The sequence below is a fragment of the Vombatus ursinus genome, unplaced genomic scaffold (genome assembly GCF_900497805.2).
Source record: "Vombatus ursinus unplaced genomic scaffold, bare-nosed wombat genome assembly UNPS02014807.1, whole genome shotgun sequence".
NCBI lineage: Eukaryota > Metazoa > Chordata > Mammalia > Diprotodontia > Vombatidae > Vombatus > Vombatus ursinus.
Genome location: NW_020954585.1, coordinates 50985721 through 51011589, shown reverse-complemented (window position 1 = coordinate 51011589; position 25869 = coordinate 50985721). Strand labels below are relative to the sequence as shown.

Genomic DNA, 25869 nt, shown 5'->3' with positions numbered 1-25869 from the left:
CCGACGGTGGGGAGAAGGAAAAGGGAGGGATTTAAAAAAAAAAAGGCAAAAGAAGGAGCTAGAGACGTCGGCGCAGGCGCAATATCGCATCTTTCGGATCCAATTCCCTCTAGCTCCGCCTCTTTCTCGCGAGAATCCGGAGTCGGAGGCGGTGCCTTTCGGCGGCCGGGGGGGCGGGGCCCGGGAAATGGGGCGGCCTCTTTATGATCCGCTACTCGCGGGGCGGCGGCGCGACTGACTGACGAGGAGAGGTGAGGCGAGGCGGGCGGGCGGCGCGAGGCGGGCGGCGGGCAACGGCCGAGGGAGCGGCGAGGCTGGGAGAGGAGAGGAGGGGAGAGGCGAGGCGAGGTCCGGGGCAGTGAGGCGGGAGGAGGAGGGCGGGAGCCGGGAGCCGGGAGGGGCGGCCGGCGGCGAGCGGCCGGGGACCTCAGCCCCGCACCGACGAGCTGCTGCCTAACGGTTCTTGTTGCCCGGCGGGTCTCGGCTCTTGCTGGATCCGCTCGAGGGGCACCGGAGCTCGGGGCTCGCCTGGTCTCCTAGCAGCTGCGGGGGGCTGCCGTGACCTGCTGCAGCTGAGGGGTCTGGCCCCCTCACTCGCGCACCACTCGCACACCCTTGCATTCACACTCATCCTTGCACTCACACACAGCACGCAAGCACACACACACACACACACACGCGCACACGCACACACACGCACACTGGGCGCAGGGTCCGTGCGGATGCCGGTGCCTCGCACCCCTGCACCGGGACCATCCCACCGAGAGGAATGCCTGGAGCCCGGGGCGGCTCGGACACACCTCTCCAGCTGCCCGGTCTCCACCCTTCAGTCACTGAACATTTAGTCCGGGCGAGTGTGAGTGGCTCGGGGCCAGGTGCTCCATCCAGCCCACCTTCCTCGCCCTCTTCAGGGCTAATCATCCTCCTCCTCCTCCTCCTCCTCCTTTTCCCTCCTTCCTTCACTCCCTCTCGAAGGTATTAAGAAATCAGCACGTAGGAGGGCGTGGAAAGGGAAAGTGCAAACACAACGGGTCTTGGCTTCCCCTCGAGAGGAAGGGAAACGGAGGAGGTGGTAGGAAGCATCCTTTTGTATCAGCAAGAACCTTGGATACAAAGTTATGTAGAGAGAAAGCCGGCCCTCGTGTCCCCCACCACCTCCTTGCTTCACGGGTTATAGTGTGCCCTAGTTTCCTATTCATAGGAATGAGGAGCTGTAGGGTCCATTTGTTCCTTCAGGACTGTGTGTGTGTGTGTGTATGTGTATATATTTACAGTTTCCGTAACATCTGTGGAGACCTTTTGTAATGTACATTCAAATAAGTGCCTTTGAAAATTAGTATTGGGAAACTATTTCATATATGTATGTATGTATGTGTGTATGTGTGTATATATACATATATGTGTATAAATGTGTATCTATATATAACATGTTATATATAAAATACACAAATACAGTTTTATATAACGTTATACATGCATACAATGCTGTATGTAATATATGCATGTGTATATATCTATATGAGTATATGCACATGCATATTTGTATATGTACATAATACACACATATAACAAATGCTGTATAATATATATGGTGTTATATACAATATACTATATATGTATACATATATACACATGTGCATATATGTATATATACATACATGCATTGTGTATATGCATTGTGGGGCCGCTGGGTGGTGCAGTGGATAGAGTGCTGGGTCTGGAGTCAGGAAGACTTGAATTCAAATCCAGCCTCAGGCACTTACTAGCTGTGTGACCCTGGACAAGTCACTTAACCTTGTTTGCCTCAATTTCCTCATCTCTAAAACAAGCTGGAGAAGGAAATGACAAAATGTCTCCAGTTTGAGTGGAAATAAATACATTTGCAAAGAAAACCCTAAAAAGGAGTCACAAAGAGTTTTACATGACTAAACAACACAAATATGCACATGTGCATATATGTATATATGTGTGTATAATATCAGCATATACATGTATGTATGCATGTACATATATGTGTAGATTGATAGACGGAATTTCCACTCAGGATTTACCTTTGAACTTGTTAACTTCAAACCCCATCTCTTTGAACTAATAATCCTGAGCCTCCAGGTATTGCAGATTCACTGCTATATGTCTAACCTTTCCATTGGTGCCTGGGCCTATTTTTCTTTTTTATTTCTTCTTCTTCTTCCTCTCCTTCCTCAACTACCAGCCAGATTTTTAAAACATTTACTAAGTACTAGTACAATTGTGTTGGTCTTTGCATTGAGAAAAGTTAAATCTGTATGGGGGTGGGGAATGGAGATTGGATAGCCAATATTTTTTGGAGCTTTTATTTGCACGTTTATTAATTTGTTTACTGTTTCTGACTCAGCAAAGAAAAAAAAGTATTTATTAAATAGCACAAAGATGCTTCAGTATTATAGATGGTGTTTTCATTAAGTTTGTGTTTTTTTTTTCCCAGTTTAGTTCACTTTCAATTTCAGCAGAGAAAAGACTACGTCCTCAGTCATGGAATCTTACCTAATCTTACCACTAGTTACTGAAGTTGAATAAATCCATTCGGTTCTGTTGGGATACTTTCAAATGATAACAATCTTCCTTTGGTAAAGCAGTGACTATGTAGTAGAGTCTAGTGTGATGTATTTAGGTTGTGGAATAGTGTTTCATAAGTGACCTTTTGCTCCAGAAAGTTTTACCTCTTCAGCTAAAGGAAACCATGTATTAGTTGTTAACAGCAAAATTTATATCTTCCATTTGGGCTCTTAGCCACTAAGACATCATTGGCAGACTGTTGGCGTTTGTAGAGATTCAATCTGGCACCAAACACAACAAACCATAGTGTTTTGTGTAATTATTAAATTATTTATTTTATATTCAACAACATGAATAAGAAAGTGAGTGGCAAGCAGAGTAGTTGCATTAGTTTCTTTATGAGTTAGTGCTGCCTAAACTGTGCCTATGCCAGAGATGACAAAACCAGGATTTCAGGTAGACTTCATTAACCCCCTCAATCTTTCCTTTGGTTTAATGAGAGAAGAGAGAACTTGGGGTAGGCATCATGTACAACTGTCATATGTACTCTGAATTATTTCTTTTCTTTCAAGTATTTTTTTTTATGATGTGATACTTTATTCTCCATACCTTACATTTCAGTCATTTATGTGCCTGTAGAGGATCGATTGTGTAAGCCTAACTCAAATTTTCATAAAAGATATTTTGATATATCACCAGCTACCTTATGACCCAGACCAGAAATTGAGCCCTGCAGGTTTTAATCCTTCATCCCCAAGACATCTGCTCTGGGGCTCTACTGTCCTGATTAGTATGTACCTCGATGGGCCTATAGCCACAGCCATGCTTCATTTTACTTCTTTCTCCCTAACTGTTCTTGTTGCCATCCAAGGGTCAGCACCTACTTTCCTGTCCTGAAATGATTATCAAATTAACACTGCTCTTGTTCCTGGAAAGGGATATATGTCAATCTACTCCCCTATTACCAAAATTATTCTGACTGGTTCCACTACACATTTATATTATTTAATCTCAACTGGGCCCTCACTGTAGGTAAGCATATTACTCCTTTCTAATTGATTCATTATCCCAATTCTCCAGAGGTGTTCCAAACCTCTTCTTCTTCTTCTTTTTTTTTTTTTGGAAATATATTTTATTTATTTTTTTGTTTTCAACATTTACTTCCACAAGATTTTGAGTTCCAAATTTTCACCCCATCTTGCCCCTCCCCCCACCCCAAGATGGCATGCATTCTAAATACCCCTTCCCCTAGTGTGCCTTCCCTTCTGTCTCTCCCTTCTCTTATCCCTTTTCCCTTCAATTTTCCTGTAGGGCATGATGGATTTTTGTACCCCATTTCCTGTATTTCTTATTTCCCAGTTGCATGTGAAAACATTTTTTTTAAACATGTGTTTTTAAAACTTTGGGTTCCAAATTTTCTTCCTCCCTCCCCACCCACCCTCATTGATAAGGCAAGCAACTAAATGTAGGTTATGTATGTGCAGTTATGCAAAACACTTCCATAGTAGACATGCTGTGAAAAACTAACTCTATTTCCCTTAATCCTATCCCACCCACCCATTTATTCTATTCTTTCTTTTGACCCTGACCCTCCTCAGAAGTATTTGCTTCTGATTACTCCCTTTCCTAATCTGCCCTCCTCTCTATTGTTCCCCTGCTCTCTTGTCCCCTCCCCCTCTGTTTTCCTATAGGGTAAGACAGATTTCCACACCCAATTGATTGTGTATGTTATTCCTTCTTTAAGTCAAATCCTATGAGAATAAGATTCACTCATTCCCTCTCACCTTCCCCTGTTTCCCCTCCACTGTAAGAGCCTTTTCTTTTCTGGGGTTTTTTTTTGTGGGATAATTTACCCCGTTCTACCTCTCCCTTTCTCCTTCTCTTAGTATATTCCTCTCTCACCCCTTAATTTTATTCTCCAGATATGACCCCTTCATTTTCAACTCACCCTGTGCCATCTATCTATCTATATCTATATATAGATACTTATATTTTTTTCCTCTCCAACTACCCTAATACTGACAAAGGTCTCATGAGTTACAAATATCATCTTTCCATGCAGGAACGTAAACAGTTCAACCTTAATAAGTCTCTTATGATTTTCTCTTTCCTGTTTACCTCTTCACGTTCCACTCGAGTCTTGTATTTGAAAATCAAATTTTCTATTCAACTCTGGTCTTTTCATCAAGAATGCTTGAAAGTCCTCTGTTTCACTGAATGACCATTTTTTCCCCTGCAGGATTATACTCAGTTTTGCTGGGTAGGTGATTCTTGGTTGTAATCCTATCTCCTTTGCCCTGTGGAATATTATATTCCATGCCCTGTGGTTCCTTAATGTAGAAGCAGCTAAATCTTGTGTTATTCGGATTGTGTTTCCACAATACTTGAATTGTTTCTTTTTGGCTGCTTGTAATATTTTCTCCTTGACCTGGGAACTCTGGAATTTGGCTACAATATTCCTAGGAGTTTTCCTTTGGGGATCTCTTTCAGGAGGAGATGGGTGAATTCTTTCAATTTCTATTTTGCCCCCTGGTTCTAAAAAATCAAGACAGTTTTCCTTGATCATTTCTTGAAAGATGATGTCTAGGCTCTTTTTTTGATCATGGCTTTCAGATAGTCCAATAATTTTTAAATTCTCTCTCCTGGATCTTTTTTCCAGGTCAGTTGTTTTTCCAATGAGATATTTCACATTGTTTTCTAATTTTTCATTCTTCTGGATTTGTTTTACAGTGTCTTGATTTCTCATAAAGTCACTAGCTTCCAATTGCTCTATTCTAATTTTTAAGGAAGTATTTTCTTCAGTAATCTTTTGGACTTCCTTTTCCATTTGGCCAATTTTCCTTTTTAGGGCATTCTTCTCCTCATTGGCTTTTTGGACCTCTTTTGCCATTTGGGTTAGACTATTTTTTAAGGTGTTATTTTCATCAATATTTTTTTGGGTCTCCTTTAGCAAGCTGACTTGTTTTTCATGATTTTCTTGCATCACTCTCAGTTTTTCCTCTACTTCTCTTACTTGCTTCTCAAAATCCCTTTTGAGCTCTTCCAAGGCCTGGGACTGATTCATATTTTTCTTGTAGGCTTTGGATGTAGGAGCTTTGACTTTGTTGTCTTCTTCTGGTTGTATGTTTTGATCTTCTTTGTCACCAAAGTAAGATAATATAGTCTGACTCTTTTTGTGCTGCTTACTCATGATCCCGGCTAATTACTTGAGTTTTAAACTCTTTGTTAAGGTAACCATGCTTCCAATGTGAAGAGTGTACTGTCCCAAGCTTCAGGGGTTTGTACAGCTGTTTTCAGAGGTACTTCTAGGGACCTGTAAATTTTTGGTTCTTCCAAGGTGGTATGATAAGGGGCGAGGTGTTTTCTCTCTACCACCACAACAAGCTCCACTGCATCAGAGTTCCTCCTTGCCCCAGGACCGCCCCTCAGAACTGTGACCCAGATCCAAGCATGGGAAGTGCAAGAGATTCCTGCCTCAGCACTGGCAAAGAGATCCTTGCAATCCCCCTCTGATCAGCTACTCGATTCCCCCTCATTCTGTGGGCTGGAAGCTCAGGAAAAAGCCAAGGCCCCGGGCCTCGCTCGAGACTTGAGACTGAGACCTAGCTCCTCTCTCACCGCAGCACAGACTTTTCCCACTGACCTTCTAAGTTGTCTTTGGCGTTCAGGGGTTGAGAAGTCTGGAAACCGCCACAACTGCCCACAATTCAGTCCTCTGAGGCCTGCTCCAGGTTCGCTGTGGCCTGCACACCCACACCAAATTGCGCTCCTCTCCCCGCCCGGCGTGATATACCTTTCTGATCAACCATCCACGACGTCTTTGGCTGGAAATTTGTTTCACTCTGTCTTTCTGCTACTTTAGAATTTGTTTAGAGCCATTTTTTTTTTAGGTATTTGGAGGGCTTTGGGAGAGAGCTCAAGACAGTCATTGCTTTCCCTCTGACATCTTGGCTCCGCCCCTCTTTCAAGTATTTGAAGGGCTGTTATGTGGAAGAATGTTTGGATTTGTTCTGTTTGCCTTCAAGAGGCAAAACTAGAAGCAGTTGAGTTTAAGTTGCAGAAAGGCAGATTAGGTGACAATGTAAGGAAAAACTTGGAGCTGTGGGTAAAATGGATTGGCTCAGGAGTTTGTAGGCTCCCTTTTCTAGAAGTTTTCCTGACAAAGGCTGGGTATGTTATAGATGGGATTCCTGTTCTGGAATTGGTTGGACTAGATGACTTTGGTGGGGGTGGGGGGGTTGAGGGGGGAGGATGTCCTTCCAACTCTGTGATTTTGTGCTTTCCCACTCTCTCTGTAATCTGATTTGGGGATGGCTCAGTGCTAGTATCTGGGTACAGAGGAAGAGAGAATAGAGATATTAATAAATCACAACTTAAAAGTAGGAATACTTATGTCTTGGAAATTGCCTGAATATCTTTTGCATATGTTATTACTCTAACATCTGTGAAGAACTTTGTAATTTACATGCAAATGATTGTGCTACCCAGCTATTAGATATGCGTCTTTGAAAATTAGTATTGGGAAACTATTGCTTTAAAAAGGCTTGTCATTTTGATCTTACTTTATTAATAAGTTGATTTGACAATTGGACATCTAAAAATTATCATTATTGCTTTTAGTAATAAGACTTGGAGGGAGCAAGAATACTACTTACTTTCTGTGCTATCCTGAACTATTTCAGACTGCTGATTAATCTTCCTCTTCCCTTGAAATCTTAATGCTGTACTTATTATTAATGGAAGGGAGAGTGACTGTTTACATGCTAAACAATATTAAAGGTGATGGTGCTAAGTAATTATTTTTATGTTACATTATTCCATCCATTTTCTGAATTACTTTTGGGTATACTTACTCTTTTGTACTTTGAAAACAAAAGGTGGTTGTTTATTTCATAAGACACTTTGCACAGGCACGTGATGTCTAGATGGATCAGGAAGTTTCCCTTTGTGTCAACAGTTGTCTTTTCTGGCTAACCTTGAAACTGACAGTATTTCCTGCCTATATCCATAGCAGTTGCCATCCTTAGATTCTTAAAATGTCCTAAAGACAAGCGCCCTATTCTGTTTTCAGGTGACCCTAATCTTGGCTCTGCTGCTTCTCACACCTAGGCAGATCAATCAGCTTACCCCATTTCTCAGTGGGGTTGAGAATTTAATTGCTTTCTAGTTTTATCTTCATTGTACTCATTGTTGTGTTACACCTTATCATCTTGTCTATATGTTATTGACTTGGTTCCTTATTTGCTCCTGGATTATTAATCACTCTGGTCTGAGTAATCTGTTGTTACTTTTTCTTTTTGAGATGAGTTGAATTGTTTTTGTGATTTTTTGCATAGAAGCTGTTTTATTTTCCCTTAAAACTTGCAATAGTTGGGCATCCAACCCCATGGTAGGTGGCAACAGACAGTACAGAAATCAAGGTCCTAACCTTCGAGGGACTTACAGTCTAGTTAAAGAAACAATTTTCATTAATTATTTCATTTGAATTGTTTCAAAAATTTTATATCATCTTTTTTTCTGAATACATCCCTCCCCATTCTTTACCTAATGAGTCCCCCTTTGTATCAAAGAAAGATAAGGCAAAAACAGTTTAGCAAAACTAATCAAACCATCAACCAACTCTGATGGTCCCTCATCTTTGCTTAGAAGAGAAGGCTTTACAATTATTTTAATCACTAAATTGACAATGATATAGGAGTTCAGAGCGGGGAGAAATCTCTGTGGATATGGTGGACCTTTGTTCCACTCCTGGTTTTGCTGTATGACCTTGGACAAATCAGATACCTTCGTTGGATTTGCTTTTTCATTTGGAAAATGAATATGTTGGATGAGATCTCTGAGGTCCCTTCCAGCTATAACTTTCTGTGCTTACAAAAGCACATCAATTAAACAACCACCTTCAATGAGAAGGTGGGGTTTTGAATTGGACCTTGAAGAATGGGTACGATTTGAAAAGAGTCAAGGAATGGCAGTCTAGGATGAAAAACAGTTAGCACAGTCATAGAGGTTAGAAATTAACATGGCTTATGTTGGAGATACTGAGGAAGCTAGCCTGGCTTGTCTAAAGTATTAAACAAAGGTGGGAAATTAGATTCGGTAGGTTAGGGCCAAATTCTGGAGAGCCTTGAAAATCAGGTGAAAGAATTTGGACTTGATATGAGAGAGTATCTGGGAAGATAAGTATATATATAGTCAAAGAAAATAGAGGAGTGTGTGTGTGTGTGTGTGTGTGTGTGTGTGTGTGTGTGTGTAAGGCACTAGCAGCTAGAGGGATTAGGAAAGGTTTTATATAGAAGGTGGCACTTGGGCACAGTTTTGAAAGAAACAAGTGATTCTAGAGTGGTAGGAGTGAGATGGGAATGCATTCTAGGTGTTATGGATAGCCAGTGGAATGGCTTGGGGATGGAAGATGAATTGGACATCATATTAAGAGCAAGAAGGCCAATTTGGTTATAATGATTTTAGGCTGATAGTAGTTGGCTATTAGTTGAAAATGTATGGATGATTTCATGCAGGATTGTAAACGCTGAATACTTTACAGAGAAAAATTGTGAATATTAGAGATTCTTAGTAAATCTGTTAGCCTTTTGCTAATGTGAATTATAGATTAGTACAACTGCATTTTTTACAGTTTGGTAAATCTTCAAACAAAAAGACAGGGAATGGAAGAGAATAAGCTTTTATGTAGCTACTACTATGTACTGGGCACTGTGCTAGGCACTTTTACAAATATTCTCATTGGATCCTCCAACAATCTTGCAAGGTAGTTGCAGTTATCCCCATTTTACAGTTGAGGAAACTGAGGCAAATGGCTTAAGTGGACTTGCCCAGGATCGTCTATCTAGTAAGTGTTGGTGGCTGGATTAGAACTCAAGTCTTGCTGACTCTAGGCTGAGTGCTTTACTGTGCTACCGGCTGCCTCTGAGAAGCATTGTATCCTCACATAACAGTCACTTTGATACATCTCAGGACCTTCTGTACATGTAGTTGGAAAAACCTGTATGTATCTTCTTGTGCAATATTTCCTGACTTTAAAAGAATCTCAGGGGCAGCTAGGTGGCGCAGTGGATAGAACACTGGCTCTGGATTCAGGAGGACCTGAGTTCAAATGTGACCCTAGACATGTAACACTTACTAGCTGTGTGACCCTGGGCAAGTCACTTAATCCCATTGCCTAGCCACCCCTCCCCCCAAAAAAGAATCTCAGCTTGAGCTGTGTTTTAGAAGCTGCCAAGTTATTTTGATGTATTCTCCTGAATGAAGAATACCAGTCAAAATGCAATAATTATTCCCTTGCCCTAGAATTTCAGTGAAATCCCTTTCATTTGAACTTTGCCCCTCATTGGCAGACATAATACTTTCCCTCTCAAAATTCAGTGTTTAATTCTCACTTATTCGGTTGATTATAGCAAAAAATTAACCAGATAATTGTCACCCATTCTCCCTTCTTATCCTCTGTAATTCTCCAAGCTGTCTTATGTCTTCTACAGAGGATTTATAGTGTGATGGAGGCCTTCCTGTAGGTCCTTGAAGATTTTGTAGGTATCTGTTTAACATTCAACCTGTCACTGGTGCAACGTTGATTAGCCTACCTTCTTTTCCTGCATTTCCTGCCTTATGTCCTTTAAGCCATTTCAAAATGAACAGTTCACAGGATGAACTAAATATACTTCAAGCAATTTTTTTATAGAAATCACCTCATAGACTATTGATGTGACATGAAAATCAGTTTTTAAATAAGGATTTTAACATGGAATCAGAGTAAATGAGGTGGCTTTGAAGAGTTCTTTAAAATTTAGCAATCAGGGGACATCTTTTCCAGGCAAGAGTGACTAAACATAACTATCTTCATATTTAGTTCTATGCTTAGCAGTACAGGGTTCTTCAGTGAACCAAAGCAGTACTTAGATTCCCTTACTTACCAGAGACAAACACATTTCTTCAACAGCTCCTCCACCCCCTATTGGTCTGAACAATCATTTGACAAGCACGAGGCCTTGTATGGCAGCACAGAGTGCTTCCACAGGACTGCCAAGCCAGCCGTTGGCTGGCGATCGTGTAATGTTGCCTGCCCCTCCCTGGGAGTCTTAATAAGCAGTACCACCCCATATTCAAAAACAACCCTAACTTTCAATTACAGCATTTTAATTTTAATCTTAAATTTTTTCTGTATTTTATTCTTGTAAAAGGGATTATACAAGCCCCTAAGACCTTTCTTAGTTCCACATCCTGATACTTGTTTATTATCTCTGTAGTAAAATATCAAAAAAGATGATAGGCTTTTCCCTGTGAATCTTTTTGATGGTTAAACTTGATTGAAATACAGAAAGTTGATTGTTTACACACACTCTTGTTCTTGGCAGCTTGTGAAGTGCAGAGATTTTTGGTTGGAAATAATTTCCTGACTGATTTGGATGAAAAAATCATTTTTTGAGGCAGGGTCTCAGTTACACTTTTTTTTGAAACCTTCAGGTTCATAAATTCAACTATCAACTTTACCTTCCTGTTGTACCTTTTCTTCTTGATACTATGGTAGATCTCCTACCTCTTAAAATGGGATGAGGTGTTAAATACATTGTGGCAGGTTTAGGCCATTTAGGCTCCAGTGTCAGTAATTTAAGATGCTTAAGTGGTTTTTTTTTGTTTTGTTTTTTTTGTGAAATTGATAGTTGATAATTTTACATTCTGTTTATCAATTATTCTTTAACCCAAACCCCCTTCCCAGCTTTCTACATCTGTTGCCAATTCTGAGAGCTATTTTAAATCTGACCACAAGCTAATTTATATTTTATGTAAGTATTTTGGAAAGAAAGCAACCAGACTACTTTAAAAAAGGTTCCTTTCACAGGTATGTTTCATACACTCAGTAGTTTTGTTTTGGTAACTGCTATTTATGTGGTTTGTTTTGAAATTAGAAATTACTACAGAAATATGAACATAAAATACTGCCTTTCTACTTAATTTTTAAAAATTGAATTTTTAAAAATTCTTTTGTGTTCACAAAGAAAACAATGCTTTTAGTTACTTATTATCTGACTTTGAAAAGTCAGGAACCATAAATGTTAGCTAGATTCCTCGGTGCCCCCTTGCCTTTTTGGTCAAGACTGGAAAGAGCAGAAGCAAAACTGGTTTAACTACTAAACTTCAAGTTTTAAAGTTGATTAGTTAGACAGGCAAAGCTTATGCAATTAATTGTATTAGTAAACTCCTTTTATTTAAAAACCACAAGAGTTATGTCACTCTTTTATCTTTTCCTTTTCATTTATGCCTCTTTTTTTTCCAGTAAGTTATATATGGACCAAGCCTCTGTGTGTGTGTTTATATATGCAGCATATGTTTATGTATACACACACACATATATGCAGAAAAGGAGGCAAAATAATATTTGTTAGTAATTTACTTTGTTCTTAGCGTGAAGATGAGCTGTGGTTCCAAGAAATGACTTTTGATTTCAGGATTCTGATTACACATAGCTTCACTGTTCTTAAATCTTATATTTAGGTTATTTTGTTTAGACTTTTAATACAGTAACCAATATTTCAAGAGGAAAATTTAGATGTTTTAATGCCATATGGAATTTTAAAACTGGAAGAAATTTGTGCGTGTGGTTCAGCTTTTTCAGTTTAAAAAATGAAGAAACTGAGGTCCGGAAAAGTGATTTATTTAAGATCACACAGTAGCAGAAATAAGTAATAGAAATGGGACTAAAAATCACCTCAACTTGATTCCTTATCCAAATTTCTTTCCAGCACACTGTGTTTTCAGCATTATAATGGGCTATGGGTTGAAAGATTTAAAATAATTAATAAATAAAGCAAATGTAAAGGAGGAAAAATTTGAATTACTTGAAAAAATAATAAGCATCATCCATTTAAACAAAAGAAAACACATAGCTTTGAGCTGTGGTCTCAGTTTGAATAAACAATAAAATGTCAAATGACTCAACTCTGGCACAATCCATTTTCAGAAATGGATATTGAGTTGAATACAGGAAGGGAAAATTTATTATTAAAGTTCCAGCTAGATATAAATTCTAAGAATGTATCTGAACTTATTGTAAGGAAAATATCAAAATAGAGTTGTAATTGTGCAATTTTGTGTCTTCTTTGTTACCGAAAGATCAAAGACTTGGCTTCTGGTGAATGTGAAACTGCCAGGAAGTGAAACAATTTGCTTTTCATATAACAAAGAAGCACAATTCAGCTGAATATACAAGTAAACTTGTCTTCCTTCCTTGTTATTGATTAAACTTAGCACTGAAAAATAAGAATATTGCCACCTGTGTATAAGATCCCTGGGAAGGACTGGAAAAACATGGACCATGCATTTCTGTTAAAATATATTGCTTCTGTTGGTAGGGGACAGCTGTTACCACCAGAAAAATTGTGGACCTATCAATGAAAATTTTAATACACTGCTTGGTAATGCATCTATAAAAATAGGACCACTTTTCTTTCTTGCATTTAAATTGAAAATAAAATTTTAATAATTTTCTACAAAATTTTGTAAATGTTCAAACTAATTACTACTTTGTCCATCACTCAATCAACCAGCATTTATTAAACTCCAGCTGTGTTCCAGGCATCGAACTAGGTAGTGAGGACACAAAGAGAAAATTAAAACTGTCCCTGCCTTCAAGAGGCTCTGGCCCTAATGGGGGAGACAATATGCACCTAAATGAGGGGGAAGGGAAGGGAATAAGTATTTATATAGCACCTACTGTGGTTCTAGGTGCTTTGCTAAGCACTTTTTTTTTTTGCTAAACTCTTTTCATGACAACTTTGTGAGATAGGTGATATTATTGTCCCCATTTTACAGTTGAAACTGGAGGTTAAGTGACTTGCCCAGGGTCACAGCTAGTAATGTGCCTGAGGTTGGCTTTGAACCCATGTCTTCCTGATTCCAGTCCTGGTGCTATATCCTGGTGTACTGTCAGCTGCCTTCAGATTACACAACACACCAATTGGATACAAGGTAAGCTTTAGGGGTTGGGGTGGGTTGGGGTAGTGGAAGGTACCTGTAGCTAAGGAGCAGGAAAGGCCTCATGCTGAAAGTGGTGCTTGAGCTATGTCTTAAAAGAAGCAAACCAGATATTCCAGAAAAGAAACCAGAGGTGAGGAGGATTCAAGGAATTCTTGAATCATTCAAGGAATCATTCAAGGAGGAACAGCCAGTAAAAAGGCAGATTGAGTATCATTTGTGGGGACGAACAAGGAAGAGAGTAGAGCTAGCTAGACCATAGAATATGTGGAAGGGAGTAAGCTGTAGTATGGCTAGAGAGGTAGGATGGAGCCAGGTTGTAAAGAACTTTAAGTGCCAAAAGTATAATTTATGTGTAGTAATAGGGAGCCAAAATGTTTATTGATCATAGGATCATAAATCTAGAGTTGGAAGGGTTCTCAGAAGCCACCTAGTTTAAACCCCTTAATTTACATATGAGAAAACTGAGGCCCAGAGAAGTTAAGGGACTTGCCAAAGGTTGCACAGGTAATCATTGTCACAGGTAAGATTTCAACCCATATCCTCTGAATCTGGAGCCTCCATTCTTTTGGGAAATGACTTGATCAGATAAATTGAAATGGGGAATGACTTGAGACTGGTAGGCCAGTTGGAAGGCTGTTGCAATAGTCCAGATGAGAAATGGTGAGGGCCTGAATCTAACTTTGATTAGAGAGAAGATGATAGATGCAGGGGATGCTGTGGAAGCAGAAACATGAGATCTGTGGGATGAGAGTGAGGAGAAGAGAATGTGTTGTGAACCTCAGTAACTGGAAGGATGGTGTTCTTAACAGAAATCGGGAAGTTTGGAGGAGAGGCAGATTTTTTGGGGAAATAAGATGAGTTCTGTTTGGACATGCTGAATTTGAGATACCTGTAGAGCATCCAGTCCAGTAGGCAGTTGATAATGCAGGGCAGGAACTCAGGAGACATACCAGGACCGAATATATAGATTGGAGCATTCTTTATAGAGATGATAATTGACCTGATGGTCACCACGTGGGAGTATAGTATAGAGAGAAAAGAGAAGAAGGTCTAAGACAGAATTTTGCAGTACATTCACAGTTGGAGGCATGGCATTGATTTTCTAGCCAAAGTGTACGACATATGTAATATTCCCAGTATGATTAAATATACATAGCTCCCTCTTATCCCCTCCTCCTCATCTCACACCACTCAGATGCTTTCAGCCATTATCTCCTTCTCCTGTCTCATGTGAAGAGGTAGCCCTTCACAAGGAAAACCTCTATACAAGCACAAGTGACTTTCTCCAGCAGATTGCTCCCTCTGTAATCCCATTCTTTCACTTATCTTTAGTGTCTTCCTATCTTCTAGCTGCTTCACTACTGACTACATGCTCATGTCTCTCCCATTTTCAAAAACACTCACTTGATCTGACTATCCCTGATAGCTATTGTCTCATATCTTTCCTCCCTTTTGTGGCTAAACTCATTAAAAAGGCCATATATAATAGATACCTCTACTTTACTTTCTTCTTACTCTCCTCTTGTCTCAGTCACTTCATTCAACGAAAACTGCTTTCTTGAAAGTTATCAGTGATCTCTTAATTGACAAATCTTATGGCCTTTTCTCATTCTTCATCCCTTTTTGGCCTCTTGGCAACATCTGACACTGTTGGTCACTTCTTTTCCTTTTTTTTTAAGGCAATTGGGGTTAAGTGACTTGCCCAGGGTCACACAGCTAGTGTCAAGTGTTTGGTCTGAGGCTGGATTTGAATTCAGGTACTCCTGACTTCAGGGCCGGTGCTCTATAGCTGCCCCTACCTCTTTTCCTTGATAATATATCTTTTCTAGTTTTTCAGGACAGTACTCTCTCTCGATTCTCCTTCTATCTGTCTGAAGGCTCCTTGTCCTTTTCTGGATCTTCATCCAGGTCACAACACTGGGGATGTCCCACAGGGTTCTGCCTTGGTCCCTCCCTCTTCTCTTCTTCCTCTATACTAGTGGTGTCCAATTCAAATAGAAACTGAATCTCTGGGTGCCACATGTTGACTTAGAAAACCACAAGTTAGCATTATGTTATGTTAATTTTAATTTATTTTGTCAAACATTTCCCAATTACATTTTAATCTGATCATAGGACACTTGACTGTGTTTGCACCTCTGTTCTATACTATTTTATTTACTGATCTCATCAGCTCTTCTGGATTCAAATCATCTCTGCAATGATGATTCTCAAATCTACTTATTCATCCCTAGCCTCTCTGCTGACCTCCAGTTTCTCATTTTTAGGCATTTTAAACTTCATAAAACTTGCTTTGTTGATAACAGAACTCTTCATAAAAACCTTCCCCTTCCTAACTTTCCTGTTACTGGGTTTTTGGGTTTTTTTTGGCAAAGCAATTGGGGTTAAGTGACTTGCCCAGAGTCACACAGCTAGTCACAGACAGCTAACACACTAGTGTTAGTGTCTGAGGCTGGATTTGAGCTCAGGTCCTCCTAACTGCAGGATCAGTGCTTTATCCACTGCACCACCTAGCTGCCCCCTTTCCTATTACTATTGAGGGTATTACTGTCCTCCTCGTCACCAAGGCTTGAAACCTAGGCATCATCCTCAAATCTTTACTCTCTTCACCTCACTACCCTCTGTAACCAATCTGTTGTCAAGATGGGTAGGTTTGTAGCCTCTCTTGTAAATGTCTCTTCTGACACAGTCACTACCCTGGTACAAGTCCTCATTGCCTTGTTCCTAGACTACTGCAATGGTTTGCTAGTTGGTCTCCTGCCTCACGTCTTTCTAGTCCATCCTCTACTCAGCTCTCAAAATGATTTCCTAAAGTCCAAGACTGAATGGGTCACTTCTTGTTCAGTAAACTCCAATGACTCCCTCTCACTTTTAGATTCAAATATAAATCCTCAGGCTTTTAAAGCCCTTCGTACCCTGGCCCCTTGCTACCTTTCCAGCCTTTTTACATCTTATTCTTCATCACATGGGCAGCTGGGTGGTGCAGTGGATAGAGTGCCGGGCCTGGAGTCAGGAAGACTTACCTTCCTGAGTTCAAATCTGGCCTTAGACACTTAACTAGCTGTGACCCTGAGCGAGTCACTTCACTCCGTTTGCCTTAGTTTCCTCATCTGTAAAATGAGCTGGTGAAGGAAATGGCAAACCACTCTAGTATTTTTGCCTAGAGAACTCCAAACGAGGTCATGAAAAGTTAGACAAGACTGAAAAATGACTCAATAACTCCCTCAGATCCTCAGCACTCCAGTGACATTGGCCTCCTTGCTGTTCCTTAGCACATGACACTCCATATTCCCTTTCCATGCAGTTTCACTGATTGTCCCCATGCCTGAAATTCTCTGCCTCTTCATCTCCACCTCCTGGCTTCCTTCACGTCTCAGTTCAAATCTTACTTTCTGCAAGAAGCCTTCCTTGATTCTCCTTAATACTAATACTCCAGAAGTTGAGGAAAAGAAACAGAGGGAAAAGAAAGGGGAGAAGAAGGAAGGGAGAAGAAGGAAGGGAGAAGAAAACCAGCCTTAAAATATGTCATGTAAAAGGTATCATTTTGCATGTTCAAATTTCAGAGTGTAATATTTTAATGGGATTTGCAGAATTACCATTTCAATAATCAATAGTCAAGATACTCTGGTTCTAGTATTGATTCTAATAGGTCCATTAATTATTTGTACAAGCTAGGGTAAGTTAATTGGACTCTCTGAGTCTTGGTTTTCTCATCTTTAAAGTGAGTGACTAGATGATCCCCTATAGCTATAGTTTTTCTTCTATTAAGTGAGCACTGTACACAGTTATGAAGTTTAAGTAGTTTGGATTACAGTAACCCTATGCTTGTAGTCCTGTGCAATAATAATAATGCAGCATTCTTTATGAATACGAAAAGAAAATGTAGATGTTGAAGAAAAAATAAATAAAAACTATGAACTAAAAAGAATACTAATACCTTTCCTCTGTAATAGTTGTTTGAATGCTGTCCCCCTCATTAGACTGTGAGTTCTCTGTGAGCCAGGACTGTCCTTTGCCTTTCTTTGTATCCCCAGTGCTTGGCAGAGTACTTGACACTTGGTAGGTACTGATTAAGTGCTTTTTGACTGACTTTTTGATTGACTGACATAACAACTTAAGTTGTCAGATTGTTTTACTTCTTAAAATAAAGAGTAATGTTATATGCTAAAAGAATTGTGACATACAGGAAATAGGTTTTGCTTTTTTTTTTTTTTTGCTTTTTGGTGAAGCAGTTGGAGTAAATGACTTGCCCAAGGACACACAACTAGTAAGTGTCAAGTGCCTGAGGCTGGATTCGAACTCAGGTCCTCCCTGACTCCAAGGCCAAAGCTCTATCCACTGCACCACCTAGCTGCCCCAACATACAGAAATATGACTAGACTGAACATTAGGAGATTTGAGTTTGATGTTCAGCTCTGCCTCTTACTGGCTTGCATGATCTTCAGCAAGTCTGAGGTTCAGTTTTGCCCTTAAGTTTTTTTATAAATTTTTAAATTTTTAAAAAAATTTTTAGGCAGTTGGAATTAAGTGACTTGCCCAGGGTCACACAGCTAGTGTCAAGTGTTTGGTCTGAGGCCGGATTTGAACTGAGGTCCTCCTGACTTCAAGGCCAGTGCTCTATCCACTGTGACATTTAGCCGCCTGGAGATGAGGTTTGTTTGCCTACCTCATAGTACTGTTGTGAGGATAAAATGAGATTATGTAAAGTGCTTTGTACTGTCTTATCATAAAATGATAGTGCCTCTGGGTGTTTGAAGGCTCTGGTAAATCCTGTCCAGCTTGAAATGCCTGATGACATGCTGTATTTGTTCCCTGAGGACTAGCCTTGTTAAGCTGAGGACAGGCTCATCCCCTGGATGACTGCCTGTTGAGCTAGTACACTTCCTGAAGACTGTTTGCTAAGTTGTTAATGGATTCTAATCTGTGTTGTTAGAGGGAGAGCTCACATCTGTGAAATCACAGGTCCTTGAAAACTAATGATTAAAATGCATTCATTATTAATATTAAAAAGTCAATTAAATTGTTTAATTTTGCAAACCTGGCTTAATTTCATATTCACTGATATGGCTCTATTAAACTTAAAATTAAATGTATTTCACTTACTACGATATAGGATTTTAAAATTCTCTTTGAATTAATTTGATGTGTTATAAGATTCTTTCCTTTCTCAAGCTTTTAGGAAAGCCCTGTTTCTTCCTTTTTTGATGCTGGTTTTATCTTTGTTGCATCTGAAAACTATATATTTATAATAATGCTCTAATATCTCAAAAAGGGCTTTAAACTAGCTTGATTTCCTCTTTACTTTTATAGTGCCTGTACAAAATGGTGGGAAATAAGCTGTTAAATTTCACAGTCACAGAATTTCATTGTTGGAAGGCATCTCAGTAGCCATCTAGAGCAACCTATAACTGAAAAAGAATCTTCTCTACAATATCTGACAGCAAAGGGAGGAGAGGGCCAACTTGCTGTGGACCAGCAGGAGCAGACTTTGGTGAACCCTCCTCCTCTTATTGCCAGTTCCCACTTGACACTGGATATTCACCTGTGTAACCCCCTGCGCCTGAACCCCATTTTATTTTATTCTAACCTTTGGGCCCCCCTTTCCCCCTACTCAGTAGTTATTGCTTGGATCCTTTTGCCCCATTGCTCCCTAAGACCATGGGGTCTTACTATCTTCCCAGCTGCTTTGCATGCTGGATTCTTAAGTACCACCAGGCATTTCTATCTGCCATGAAGCCAAATCCACCTTTATGTGTTATCATCCTTAATTAGAACGTGAACTCCCTGAGAGTAGGGGCTTTTATTTGTATCCTCAGTGTTTGGCTCATAGGAAGTGCTTAATAAATGTTTTCCCATTCCATGACACCCAGTCTTTGCTTAGAGACCTCCAGTAAGGGAAAACTCTGCCGCCTCCTGGGGCAGCCCATTCCTCTTTTGAATAGCTCTTTTTGTTAGGAAATTTTTCCTTATGAGAACCTTAAATTTACCTCTTTGCCAAGTCTACCCATTATTAGTTGTGCTGTCTGACACAAAGCAGAACAAATCTAATCCTATAGGACAGCTTTTTAACTACTTGAAGACAACTATGATATGTCATTATTAAGTCTCTTATTTCTTAGGTCAAACATCTCCAGTCTTTTCAGTTTATCTTTATGGTCTCAAGGCATCAAGCCTAGTTGCCTTCATTTGCACACTCTCTAGCTTATTAATACTCCTCCTAAAATGTGATGCCCTGAACAACATATTATTCCAGATGTAGTCTGATTGGGGGTAGAGTACAGTAAGACAGACTTCTTTGTTCTTGGAAGCTTTTTCTTATGTAGTCAAAGATTGCATTAGCTTTCTTGGCTGCCGTATCGTACTGTTGACTTATATTAGTCTGCTAAAATTGCCAGTTTTTTTTTTCAGACAAACTGCTGTCTAGCTATACCTCCCCATCTTGTACTTGTCTTTTTTTTTTAACTCAAGTATATAACTTTTACATTTATCCCCATTAAATTGTATCTTACTAGATGTGATCTAATGTTCTAATTTTCAGGATCTTTTTGAATCATTACTCTGTCATCTACTGTGTTACGTTTCCTCATCTGTATTTTCATCATCTGTAAATGTAATAATCATGCCATCTATACTTTATGTCCAAGTCTTTTATAAAAATGTTAAACAGCACAGGGCCAAGCACAGATCCCTAGAACATTCTACTGAAAACCTTCCAAGTAGACATGAACCATTAATGAATATTCTGGCAAATAGTTAATGAAACCCATCTTATTCTTCTTGGTAGAAGGACAGGAGACTATGAAGGCAAAATGTTGCATGCATTGTCAGACACAGTAACTTCATAGATTTTTTTTGCATAGCTGTTTTTCTTTATTATAAGGGAAGGTTCAGATTTGCTGGGGAGGAACTGGTTCAGTCGTTCAACCATTTTCCAAATCCCCCCAATTGTATTCTATTGTGTGTCTATTCCACAATTCTCCATGTTTTCTACAAGAGTAGTAGGAGAGACTTTGTCAAATGTTTTGCTAAAATCTAGCTTAACTTTACAACATTCCTTAGTAACCCTATCAAAAAATAAAAATAAGAGTAGCTTCATATTACTTGTTCTTGATGAAGCTATGCTGGTTCTCAGTGATCTTCCTTTTTTTTTTGAAGCTGTTCACTATGTCTTTTAATAGTATATTCTAGAATTTTGCCTGGAATCAAATGAAGTTAAACTTATCTAGCATGTGCAGACTCTAGTCTTGTCTCCTTTTTTTGGAAATTTTACCCTTTTACAGTGCTTCGGTATTTCTCCCTTTCTCCATCTTGGGGGAAAAGTTTATATTTATGCTTTTTGTTTTTACCTTACAATCATTTATTGATACTGCCCTTTCTCATAAAAAAGAATACCAATTAAGCAAAAGTAACTATACAGTTATTGTGTCTGACAATGTATACAGCATTCAGCATTCAAAATCCCCCTGCCTTTCAACCAATACGAGGGAGGCATATTTTCTTACCTGTTTTCCAGGACCATGATTGGTTTTTCAGTTTCCCACAGCCTTTCCAATACCAATTTCATACCCGTAATCTTTTAAAGATCAATGATAGTAGCTTAGTTATACTTGTCAGTTCTTTCTTTATAAAAAATTTTTTTTCAATCAGCAAAAATTTGTCCCTCTCCCTTCCAGTTAAGTAAGAAAGAAAAACATAAACCCTATTGCAAATATGTATAGTCCAGCAAAGTAAATTCCCTCATTGGCCATGTCAATTAAAAAAAAAAAGTTTCATTCTGCTGAGTCCTTCACCTCTCTGTCAGTAGGTGGATTGTTTGTTTCATAACCAGTCTTCCTTCCCTTCTTTCTTCCCTTTCCCTCCCCTTCCTTCCCTTTTTATTGAGGCATTGGCTTGGGGGAGAATTTGTTTACCTATTTCACCTAAGCTGGAAGCACAAGAGCCTCTTATGGGCCCAGTCCCACTACTGATTAGCTTTGAGGCTTTGACCTGCTTTGTTTCGGACCTGGGCTAGTCTCTGTCACCTTCCCCCTCCCCAAGGCAGCATGATGGCACTGTGCCCCTGGGACTCACCATAATGGTGTTGAGCTTAGTGCGTTCACCTGATTGACTTTTACACCCTTCTGAAGTTTTGAATTCAATTGATCTATTGGCTTTGTCCTCCCTGGTGGTAGTGATTATAGGTGTGTGCCACCATGACCAGCCACCCTTCTAACAAAGTGAGCAAAACAAATTGACCATTTCTGACGAACCTTTGCCTCATTCTTCAGTTATAGTCCATTCTCACTTCTTTGTTGAAAAGAGGTGGATATGTCAGATCATCAGTCTTCTGGAATTAAGCTTGGTCATTTCATTAAAATGGGATTCCCAGAACTGCCAGGGGCCTTCAAGGTGTGGTATGAATGTAGACACTGTGCTTCTTTGAACTTGGCAGAAGACCACCTTGGCTATTTGTTACCAAAACATCTAAGTCTTTATTTTTTCCACCTCCCATCTCCTGCCTTTGCGAAGGCTAAGCGCTCCTGAAATATTTTCTCTCCTTAGTTCTGCCTCTTGGATCTCCCTTCAAGGCTTAGCTTGTGTCACCATCTGTAGTAAGTCTTTCTTGATTCCTTTGATTTTTAGTGTTTCCTTTCCTGAAATTATTTTACATTTATATTTGTGTATTTTATATATATTTTACATTCAAATAATTGAAATTGTTTTACATTTATACACTTCTTGGTATATCTGTTCTACTTTCTCCTTTCCATCCCCACCTCCACATCCTGTTAAATTTCTTGAGGGCAGGGACTTTTTTTTTGCCTTGTTATGCACAGTGCCTAGCACAGAATAGGGACTTAAGAAATGTTTGTTGGATTTGTTTGAATAGAATTTTTCATATTGATACTAAGCCTGGACTCTCCTTCTTTATTTATAGAGGCACCATTGTAACCCCACTTAGAATTCCAGAGTTGTTATCAGGAAGACCAGGGCTCAAATCTTTTCTTTGCCACTACTATGTGTGATCCTGGGCAATTCACTTAACTTTTACGTATCTCAGGGAACTCCCAGGCTTATCAATAAAAGATAGTTAAGATCTGGGATCTGCCTGGATAGGAGTTTCCATGATCAGAGTCTCTGTCACTGACAAAAATCAGATTCTTTGCATGTGTCATGTACTGTATTGATTCTTATAGCATTCAAGATTTCCTTGAATCCCGAGTCTGTTAATAATCCACATATAGGAAAGGTGACTAAAAAGAGATATAAAAATAATCTTTAAGAAGATTTACTACCCCACTAAATTTTAAATAATCTGAAAATTTTATTAGTTTTCAATCTAAGTATTTATCCACATTATTGATTAAAATGTTGATAGGACAGGGTCACAGCCAGAACTTTGTGATGCTACTAAAGAATTCTTTCTAGATTGTTATCAAGCCCTTAGCTTATGCTTTGTGGTAGTAATTGTTTGACCACATAATTCTGTCATCCAAATCAAATTTTTTTCCTTGTTTGTGAGGCTATCATGAAAGACTCTCAGATATCTTGTTGAAATACCTTTTAACATTCCCCAGCCTACTAGTCTAATAACCCTATCGAATAAGGACATGAGGTTTAATGAGTATGATTCATTCTTCCTGAACACATTCTAATGTTATCCCTGCTTCCTTTTCTATGTGCTCAAAATTTGTTTAATAGTCTATTCTAAATAGTCTAATATTCTAAATAATCTATTCTAAAATTTTATCCAATATTAACATCAAAGTCACTGGTCTAGATTTTGAGGGACCCATTTTTTTTTTTTTGAAAATTGTAACATTTGACTAACTTTAATCTTTGGGTTCTTCTCTTTTTGTCCGCCTCTCTTAATTCCTTGAAGAGTATGTGACTGAAGACATATTGTCAGGATTTTTTTTAGTGCTCTGGGTTGGGAAAGTTCAACATTTATCTTTTGTATTTAAATTTACTTAAAACAGCTAAGAGTTCTCATACCACCTCCTCACCCATTTTGGGGTTCAGTTCCTTCTCACTTGTGTGTTCTCTTCCCTCCTACCCCCAGGTTTGAAGTTTATTCTCCTTGATTGGAGACAAATAGTGGACCAGGACTTCAGGAGTTCTGCTTTCTGTCTGTCATTTGTTAAAATGGTGTCTTCCCCCCAGGACAGCGTCCTGTCCTTTCTTTGTTCTTATTCTAAACCTCTAAATGTAGCTTTAAAAAAAAGTTTCATTTTGTTCTTGCCTTTTTTTTTTTTTTTGCCTGATTCAACTTATTCTGGTCTTTAGCCTTTCTGACACTATTTCTATGCGATTCTGTCACTCTTTATAGTTGTCTTAGTGCCTTTTCTTCCATTTTTTTTTTGGTATATCAAAAATTTAAACGTATGAGATGATGTCCTTTGTAATTATATAAGCTCTTCAGGTGTCTCTTCTCTTTCTTCTTTAATGTTATGATAAAAGGATTTCAAAGTAGGTTTATTTTCCTCCTTATTCCCAAATGTTAGGTACAACTTGTGGAGCTAAATGTCAATCTGTTATCAGTTTCAACCTGAGTTTTGTTAAGAACCTAACTAATTTGTCACTGATGTAGAAAGTGAAGATATATTAAAGGGAAGCTATTATTTTTCAAGGTTCCCATTGGATTCAGAGACTGTAAGAGAGAGTTTAATTTTTAACCTTATTTTCTTATTACCTTCTAGGCTCCTCACTACAGCACAATGTCTGATCCCTGTGTTAAGCAGAAGTGAACCTGAGTGAAAGGGGGGAGGTTCCCCTTACCATCACAGACAGAATGACCAAGATGAGACTCTTGAGACTTTGGATTGTCCTGGGATCTGTCTTTATGATCCTTTTGATTATTGTTTACTGGGACAATGTGGGTACAGCGCACTTCTACTTGCACACTTCATTTTCCAGACCTCATCCTCCAGGGGCCCTCCCCACCACTGGAAAGGATGAAGAGAGAGAATTTATATCAGACGTAGATGAATTTCTAGATAAACTGCTTAGTTCTAGTGGGAGACAGAATGACCCTTTGAGAAAAAAGACTGAGCAGCCTCCTCTTCATGGCTCTAGTAAACCTATTTTGGGCAATATGGAAGAGAGTGTGAGAGGTTATGATTGGTCTACCCATGATGCTAAGCAGAACCCAGATCAGGAAAAACTCCAGGCAGAGAGGAGAAATATGTTGCGGGAATTTTGTGCCAACTCCAGCTTCGTCTTCCCTACCAAGAATCGTTCATTTGATGACATTCCCAATTATGAATTGAATCACCTAATTGTGGATGACCGCCATGGAATCATTTATTGCTATGTGCCAAAGGTGGCCTGCACCAATTGGAAACGAGTGATGATTGTTTTGAGTGAGAGCCTGTTGGATCAGGGAATCCCATATAAAGACCCTTTAGACATTCCCCGGGAGCATGTTCACAACACTAGTACTCATCTCACTTTCAATAAATTCTGGCGACGATATGGGAAATTTTCACGCCACCTCATGAAGATTAAGCTGAAGAAGTATACTAAATTTTTATTTGTTCGTGACCCCTTTGTGCGTCTCATCTCAGCCTTTCGGAGCAAGTTTGAGCTGGAGAATGATGAGTTCTACAGGAGATTTGCGGTTCCCATGCTGAAACTGTATTCTAACCACACTAGCCTGCCCACCTCTGTCAGTGAGGCCTTCAGTGCTGGACTGAAGGTCTCATTTCCTGACTTCATCCAGTACTTAATTGATCCACGGACAGAAAAGCTGGCACCCTTCAATGAGCATTGGAGACAGGTATACCGCCTGTGTCACCCTTGCCAGATTGACTATGACTTTGTGGGGAAGCTAGAGACCCTGGATGAAGATGCAGCTCAACTGCTGCAGCTTCTCAAAGTGGACAAACTCCTTCATTTTCCCCCTAGTTATAGGAACAGGACTGCTAGTAGCTGGGAGGAAGACTGGTTTGCCAAAATCCCTCTAGCCTGGAGACAACAGCTTTATAAACTTTATGAGGCTGACTTTGTTCTCTTTGGGTACCCCAAGCCTGAGAACCTACTTAAAGACTAAGCAACATGGGAAAAGCTCCCCTAAACCAAAAAACTTGTATTTTTATTTTAAAATAAAATTAAGGATCTTTAACATCGTGATTTTTTCCTACTGAAAACAGAACAATTAAGTATCATGGATATATACATACATATATATGTATATGTGTGTGTGTGTATGTATTCTTTTTCCCCCTACTGCGTTTCCCTTCCTGTTTGTACTTTTCTAGGGTGCTCCTACCAGTGGAGCCACTGAAAAATCTGAAATTGACTGCAAACAATCCAGTTTTTATTTTTTAATAACCTAGCACTTTGCAATCTAGACACATTCTTCACTCCATT

At 39.3% G+C, this 25869-nt stretch overlaps 1 protein-coding gene across 2 annotated transcripts; it reads left to right on the top strand.

The window, feature by feature from the left end:
• Positions 1-223: 223 nt before the first annotated feature.
• On the top strand, positions 224-25621 carry CHST12 (carbohydrate sulfotransferase 12). Of its 2 annotated transcripts, none has more exons than XM_027874856.1 (2): positions 224-251; positions 24198-25621. In XM_027874856.1, the coding sequence occupies exon 2, from the start codon at positions 24290-24292 to the stop codon at positions 25547-25549; it is 1260 nt and encodes a 419-aa protein (XP_027730657.1). In that variant the 5' UTR covers positions 224-251; positions 24198-24289; the 3' UTR covers positions 25550-25621. The 2 variants fall into 2 exon arrangements, with proteins under 2 accessions (XP_027730657.1, XP_027730656.1); XM_027874855.1 differs by lacking the exon at positions 224-251 and adding an exon at positions 13354-13509.
• Positions 25622-25869: the final 248 nt, after the last annotated feature.